The 8,306-nt window shown below is 41.5% G+C and overlaps 1 protein-coding gene across 2 annotated transcripts in view; it reads left to right on the forward strand.

Annotated features, from left to right (window-relative positions):
• Positions 1–7,676, forward strand: part of LOC122526913 (protein slowmo) — a 14,116-nt gene extending 6,440 nt beyond the window's left edge. For both annotated transcript variants that reach the window (XM_043650568.1, XM_043650567.1), the window contains 2 exons: positions 5,736–5,909; positions 6,210–7,676. In XM_043650568.1, the coding sequence (XP_043506503.1) occupies positions 5,736–5,909; positions 6,210–6,392 (357 nt within the window). In that variant the 3' untranslated portion in view covers positions 6,393–7,676. The remainder of the gene's footprint in view (positions 1–5,735; positions 5,910–6,209) is intronic.
• The last annotated feature ends 630 nt before the right edge of the window (positions 7,677–8,306 follow it).

The raw sequence follows: 8,306 nt of genomic DNA on the forward strand, positions 1-8,306 counted from the left end.
CGTTCAAGCATGCGCGAGCGATGAAGCGCGCGTCGCGGGAAAAGGCACGCTTCGAAGAAAAAAAAAAAAAAAAAAAAAAAAACGGTGAAACATTCTCCCGATGGTGCAGGTGGATGGATATTATCGGATTATCAATCGGACACATTGCACTCGTGCAACATGACGCTCGATCGCGTTAGGTTAATCGTGTTATTATTTAAAACCCGTTACATAACGTGCCTGCCTGACTTCCCGACTCGATGACGTCTGCGTAAATGTTGTATGCATTGGTGTATGCGTATTGTATCCAACAGGGATGCTGGTAATATTTCCCGTTGGGCTGGCTACTGTACGACAAATTTTAATCAAAGAATAATATTGTAAGAATCCCGGCTCGAGATCCCAATTTGTAGGAATTTTGATAAAAGAATGGTTGTCTATTTTAGGTTATGTAAAAGAAAATTTGTTTAATGATGATTATAAAGTGACGTTTTACACTATTTCCTTGATTACTAAACTCGCTAGGCTCGTAACTCTCTTCTCTCTCTCGCGCAACTCTCAACTTACTGTTTTCTCTCTTTCACGGCTCGTTCACTCTGCTCTCTCTGGCTTTTCGACAGTCACTCCGTTCTCTCTGGCTTCTCGACACTCACTGCCCTTTTTCCTCGTCTGCCCAAAATTCGACATTCCTACACACATACACAAACGCATCCATCCCTTAGTGTCTTAAGCTTTAGGCCTGGAGGGCTAGCCATAAATAATCTCAAGTCCCAGGCCTAACTTTCTCTACTGTTTATGCTACACCATTTGGGACATTTGCAGTCGTCGGGCACTGGAGAAAGTTCTGGGCCCTTTCCTAGAATTTGCCCATCCCACAATATGAAAAATAATAATAAGCAAGTGCATATATTACGAGTCTACACACACACACACACACACACGTGTATATATATATATATATATATATATATATATATATACATATACACACGTATATATACGTATATATACGTATATCGATACATCAATTCCATAATAAATCTCGAATTTTTGTTTTCAAACGAAGCGGCAGTCGCCGATCGAATATCAATAATATCTGCTTTTGAAAGGGAAAAATATTGGGTGAGAGGAAAACTGCGGAAGTGTTCCAAGTGATCCATGTAGACTCTGCATATTCAAAATTGTAGAAAAGTGGAAGCCAATAGATCAATCGGATCTCTCGGTATACGTAGAATATCTCGCGCGTTTACCGCAATACGTTGCCAGACACGAAGGAAACCGGAACAATATTTTACCAGCAACGACTCGTGTATTCTCTCTAACGATCCTTCCTTCGACCTGGCACGAATTTCCGTGCGTGCGAGCGCGAAAACCCAAGACACGGCAGAGAGAGAAGTATATTGCTAGGTACTAGGCGCTGAAGGGGGTGGCATCGGACGAAAATTAATAACGGGCGCGTATATCGGTGATGTATCCGGGCCGTGTTCAGGGACTCCCCGTGGACTCTGCTGATGGAGATTTCGAGAGGAGGGAGGATAGGAGAGGGGGGGGGGGTGCATTTGGGTGGTGGTACACGATGCTGACTGAACGTGCCATCGACTGAATTATTGTACTCGGGGATCCCTAAATCATAAAAACGACAAATTTCACACGGCTGTACGTGCGTTGTGTTCTAAAACGTGCATGCTCGGTCCGTCGCCATGCTATTTACGTATTTTTATACGGACACAGCAGCAGGCAACGGACACCATTTTTTGAATCGATTGAAATATGGAGCCACGGAGATGGTGGGCCAGCTTAATGAAAAATGGTAACTTGAGGGTAGCGGGATTTGCGCGTTGTACGATGCTCGTGTACATGCTTCAGGTTGAACTGGCTTGATCCCTCTGAACCCTTGTCATGCGTTGTCACGCGACGCCCCCATCGAAATGTTTCTCGCCGAGCTTGATCCACCAGACTCGTTGGGAAAGTTTCACGGAATGGATATTAATGATCTCGCGACAGCAGATGTGTTAACGTTGAGGCTGAAAATGCTTCGCTGTATATCGCGTACGCGTTTTCACGGGTAGTTTGTCACGCGTAAAAAATTTCACTCGAAATTACACGCGTGTGCGCGCCGATAACTTTTCGAATATTTTACAAATACGATTCGAAAATGGTCGCGCCGGGTATCGATTCTATCGGTCTAGGAATGCGGCTCTGTTTGTTCCGAAATGTACATAAACGTGGAAACAAGTAATTGAATCGAATGTGCAAGGAAACCGCGCGTACCCATTCGACTGCAGAAGCAGATGACTGGGAGCTCCCCGTTTACACGATCTAATACGGATTTGTCAGCACACGATTCCCAATCTCCCCAAAATCCGCTGAAATCTGCGATTATCGTGCGCAAGAGAAAGCCCGAGGCTCGAACTCTATTTGAGGTCGATCCAGTTTCCGACGGTGCGTCCTGCTAGATTTGGGTTTCCGGCCGTGGTACCCTCTCGAGGCATCGAATCGTATGGTCGAATTTGGGAGCATACCACGGCTCGAACAATGCTGCTTGCAGCTAGATCTGTAAAGTCCTCTCAATTATACGGCGATGCTAATTACTCGCGAGTGCGCATTGAAGAACGCCCTTTAGTCCGCACAACGACCCTTCACAGAGCTAGGTCTACCCTTTCATTCTCTCCTCGTTATATCGGCCAAGGATGAAACGGAATTCTTGATTGGACCCGCTGTTTGTACGATAATTCACTCTCTTCCATAACCGCGCTTTTACTTCTTTCCTTGTAACTTCCAAATCTAATCCCTTTCGCAGAAAGTTTAATTTTTCTGCTTGTATACAGATCGTTCGTTTTAATGAAAAGGACAAGAGACCGTTGAATTTGGAATCTTTAAATTTATTCAACAGTTTGAATTAATTAATTAATTAATTTTTTTTTCTTCTTTTAATTCCTTTGTTTCCTTTGTTAATTCTAGGTCAGAAAAATTTGAGCACATCAAGGGATTTAAAATAGTTATTTAATAAGAAGTTAGGAGGTTCGGTGTGTGATTAGGATTACGTTGAATTTTGCGGCTTCACGTACCGCGGGTCTCTATTTCCTTTCTTCGTACCGTGATCTTGATTTTAGTTAACGACTTTCACCCTAACTGCGCTACTAAACGTGACCATACCGCAATGCTGCGGTAAATGAAAAGCAAACGCCGTGCTTGCTGCGGAGTCCGAAGGATTGGCAAACATCGGTTTCGACGCGCGGCTGATGAAAAAAATTTCAATTAACCGATGCACTAGATCGGACGAGGAGAGGGGGGACAGGATCGACGATGTACGCTTTTCGTACTCTCTACAGCCTGGTCGAAAAAAAAGTGAAAATTAATTACTTCGTCGTTGACGCCAGGACCGGAAGAGGGATCGATCGTCCGCTTGATAGGATTAAATCGCGCGCCAGGCGTTTACCTTTTCCACGTGCTTCTTTCTTTTTATTTTGATTCCTATTTTTATTCGCGACGATACTAACGCACCGCTTTTGCTTTGCTCTTTTTCGGACCGCTGACGACACACAACGAAAAATGATTACCTCGTGACGGAAGGGAAGGGGAGGGAGTGGTGGCTATCTCGCGGGCAAAGTTCTTCTTCCGATGTCTCCCCTGTGGAAAAGGGATTTATCGCGACGTTGAGGAAAGAGTAGATATTTCGAAGGTACTTGCGAAAGTTGAGGCAGCCTTTTATTTTCTTACCAAATTTATATTTTAAAGTGAAATTGAATAATGTGGCCGTGAAGAAGTTATTACGCAACTACGATAATGATTGTAAATTTATTGTTAATGTTTGTATTTTGAATTTTGAGCAAATGGCGGAAAACAAAAATATATATTCCGCTGTGATTTCAGTTCGCGCGAAACTAGAAAACGCGTTCTCGTTATCGTGCTTAAAATCGCGTCCTTATCACGTTCAGAGTCGCTCGTTACGGAAGCTACAATGAAACCATCCGTCCCTCTAATTACAACTTACCCTCCATCTTCTTTTTCTTCTCCTTTCTCTTCTTCTTCCTCTTCTTCTTCTTCTCGTCTTTCTTCTTTATTTCCCATACACTGAACGAGCCTCCAAACCAATGTTCTTGAAACGTTTAAATGATAAGAGGCGCAAGGTGTTAATTACCCCTCGATGAAAAGAATTCTATTTACACCGTTGACGTAGTTTCCACGAGAAAATTACTCCCAGCTTGGCTGAAAATTGTAGCTCTGCGTGTGCAATACCTGAAAACTCCCTCGTGTTTCTTTTTTTTTTTTTTTTTTTTGCAAGTAACTTTTATCAAGATTGAAAAGGGAAAAAATTGTTCTCGATACTTTCTTCTTTTGTTGGTACAATCGCTCGTATTTTCGAGTAAATAACGAGCAGTATAAAAAGAGAGCAAAATCCAATCGAGACAAGCAGACGTAATGCTTGTGTAACGTCAATAGAGGTTTCATCGATGGCAGGAACAAAGAACTGTATTCGACAGCGTTGAATGCATCTGAATAGCAGTTTCCCCGATGGCTGACGAATTAAACCATCCACATTTTCCCTAAATCTCGGTCCGTGTAATTGATGGAACGCTAGTCGAAGCGAGGCGTTAATTTTTTGATCTCGTGCAATTGTACGGGGGCGATGGCGCCGCAAGATTGGGCGTTGGAGAGACTACGAAGCCGCGCGGTGGCTGAATAGTTGAGCGCGATGTAACACAGTTGACTTCACTGATTGCCAATATGGCGATGGGTATAGAGGACCGCGTCTCTCTATCTCGATCAGCGTGGATCCACAATATGCCGCGGGCGTTAATTCCCCCGTGAAACATATTGCACCCCCGCGATTCAATTGTTCCAGTTCCGCGACCACAGTATTTCACGTTGTGCCGTTACGAACGAGTATGCAGCTCATAATGATGTAATTTTCCAAGTGGTGGGCGTATCGTTGTTACCTCTCAGACATGTTCATCATCGATAACGGTGAATTCGAGGATTGTGAGTGCAACAACACGCGAATGTCTCATTGGTCTTGTCTTTGATTACGATCCTTTGTCACGTACTCTCATCTTCAGATTACTCGATATTTTTCTTCTCCCAACACTTGCTTTTAAGTAGCAATTTCTAAATTGCTTTTTTATCTTAAGTTGGATTGCAGTTACAATTTCTAATAAATAAAAACAAGGTGTTGAACGTGTTTCTATCTTGGTTCTTCGTCTCGTAGTAATAGTTGCATTGTCCTCTGTTGTTAAACGATACACGTGGGCATCTATTATGCATCTACGCCATCATTCGTGCACGTGCACGAGTGCGTTAAAATTTGATCAAACGTTCCTGGAGCTCTTGCGAAGCGTTGTTATATTTGCAACGCGAAGAAAAGAATAAAGTAGCCGGTGTCTTTTAAATAATTCCAAAACATACGAGCGGTTCATTTAATGATCAGTGAACGGTATAACGAACCTTTAAGCCACTTTAAAACACATCGTCGGATAAATGGTCGATTTTGTTCAGTCACAAGGGCCATCGCGAACCCGTTGCCAGCCTTTATTTCGTGGCATCGATTATTCAAGCCACTGCGTCACTTTCGTGGAAACGTTTTATCTCAATAACGCTGGCTAACCATCTATCTGAAGGTTGCTAACCCCGCGAGTTGCACAACACGCGATGGATACGAGAACACGTAACTGAAATAAGAGACTTTCAGCATCTAATGACAAGAATTGCGAGAAATTATTCTATGTGCGGCTTGCGTTATTTTCTTTTGCTTGCAGATAAGCTTGGGGAAGCACGTCTCGGTCGATGAGGTAGTCACGTATGCACCACATCCAGAGAATCCGGAGACAACGCTTTTGTCGCAGCAAGCGGTCATTTCTATCCAAGGGGTGCCACTCATAGACCATTTAGAGAAATTATTGACAATGAGGATAGACCAGAACGCGAAAAAGGTAAACACTTGCGCCTTTTAGTAGCTTTCCGTTTAATTCCATCCGTTTGAAAAAGTTTAGCGCAGTATGTAAATTTATTTTTATCAGAACGACATCGAATTCGAAATCGAGTTCATTATGGAATCTTTTCCTGTCTCAAATTGAAAAGAATCGATAGTTTTATTCGCTAGATATTGACGAGTTTCTTCTTTTTGTATAAAGATTTCGCGAGGTCTTGCGAATTGCGCTCAATTCGCGATGCTCAGGTCCGGAAATGGTTTTTACACGGTAACAATATATCTTTGCCCGATTTCGTTCCAGGGACGACAAGCAGTGGAATGGGTCATTGAGAAATTTCAGTCGGAAATGAAAGATATGACAGATGACTTGTTTAGTTATACGAAACAGGGCATGGAAGATCTTCAGAACGTAGCCAAAAAGTCATTCGATGAGTTTCAGAATTTGACAGTGCCGCCGCCGTCACAGTCAATACCAAAGTTATAGCTAATATTTCACGTTAGCTTCGATCTCTTTAACTAACGCTATGTAGATCTTCGATGGAACGATTGTAAGTAAAATAAAATGTTTCGATTTGAAACAATTCTCTTCGTTATGGTTTCGGTGTTTCCAAGAATATATACACGGGGAGAGCACGGAATTGAGGAATTTCTATATTACTGCCTAACAACCGTATAGTCGATAAGACTAATCGATGAGTTGATGTATTAAACCATCATCAGTTAGCTGATTATTTTAGTAAACGTATAAGAAACAAATTATTTAAATGAATCTTTCATACATATATTTAATATATTCTTTAAAGCGTAGAAAGAGACTGATACGCATAATAATTTTTAAATGAAGAGTCAAGGTGTGAACAAAGTTCACAGTGAAAGTACAAATTAACGTTTGTTTACTAATTTATATAGAAACCAAAAAAAAAAAAGAAAAAAAATTTGTATCGTCAATCGTTCCGCAGAAGTCGCCTTAGTGAAAGAGACGTAGCTGCGACAATTAATGAAAGGAAAACATTTGACAATATCGCTTGATATCAAAAGGACTTGTTTCTGGAAAAATACTGTCTATTAATAGTTTCCTATTAATAGCTTCGATAAATAGAAAGTAAACTTTTTAAGGAGAAAGATACGAAAAGTATACCGTATAGTATATAAGGTATAGTATTTTATAGGCAGCAGCCATGTGTTGTCTATGGTGCAGTGAACATTTCTCCAAATGCTTATTTCCTTCATTTTCTTTTCGTTTGAGTATTATTCTTTAGCAGAATTCTTTAAAACGATGTCATACGTCGTCTTAAGCATATTTGCATATATGTTAAATACATCTTCAATGTCGTAGTTAGCTTTTTCATCGCGTTCAACTTTAATCTCGTCGTAAAGTAGTATCGACGATATATATTTTTTTCTTATGATTATTAAATTAGCACGATTCTCTATTAACCTAAATGTATCCACGTGACGCTTGTGCAGGATTTAGTTGCAGTAGTTAATTTAGCATATAAAAATCAATGTAAATTATAAGAAGATGTTAGAACACACTAGATATTTCGCGTCATGTAACGTGTAGTGCACAGAAAATTCATGTCAATTGATCAGGATCTGAGCTTAGGTTTGTCTACTCTGACACTGTTGGATTGGAAATCATGAAAACTGAAATATACGTGTCATTAATCTTAAAGCGAAACAGGTACATCATATTATTTCCTATCAATGTATACAGTCTATTGTTACAATGAAATTCATAAAACAGTAAATGAACAGTAAGAACATGTAAGTCGTCTCTGTTTTAGCCAGTTTATAGCGGTTTGTCGTTATGCGGAAAGAAATAAGAAAATCCAGGTACATCTTTGGAAAGCCAGTTGTACCCAGGTGGTTCGTCGATATTCGTATCATTTGAAACCGTGAACCACGTGAAATGCCTGATATCTTTATCCAACGTCCCTGTCCTCCTGCGATTCCTCCGAGGGAATATTCGCGCGAGTCAGCGAGTGCTTCCACGCGTCGAGAACGAAACACGTCCGTATCATACGGGCCAAGTATCGATTCAACGTTGGAGGACCAGTCTCCACATTCCGTCCGAGCAATTTCCAGCGAAGCGGAATTTCGACCGGGTCATTATTGTTCTCGGCGGTCTAGAGACAATTTCCATCGGTTTACTCAAATCTGGCCGGCCAACTCTCTAGGTAAGTAGAAAGAGAGACAATGGAGAGCGAATGGATGGAATAGAGAGAGGAGGGGAAGGGAAAGAGGGTGGATGGATAGTGGCACGTGAGGTCTGCAATCGTGGCATCGTGCATGCGGCAGGAAACAGACGAAATTTGACATCAGGCTTGATCAGTGGTATGTAAGAGATAATTGATGACGTTACGGTTCATCGCTCGCTACTCGGTTACCGGACATG

This window comes from Frieseomelitta varia, unplaced genomic scaffold (genome assembly GCF_011392965.1).
Source record: "Frieseomelitta varia isolate USP_RPSP 00005682 unplaced genomic scaffold, Fvar_1.2 scaffold_203, whole genome shotgun sequence".
In the NCBI taxonomy this organism is placed as follows: domain Eukaryota; kingdom Metazoa; phylum Arthropoda; class Insecta; order Hymenoptera; family Apidae; genus Frieseomelitta; species Frieseomelitta varia.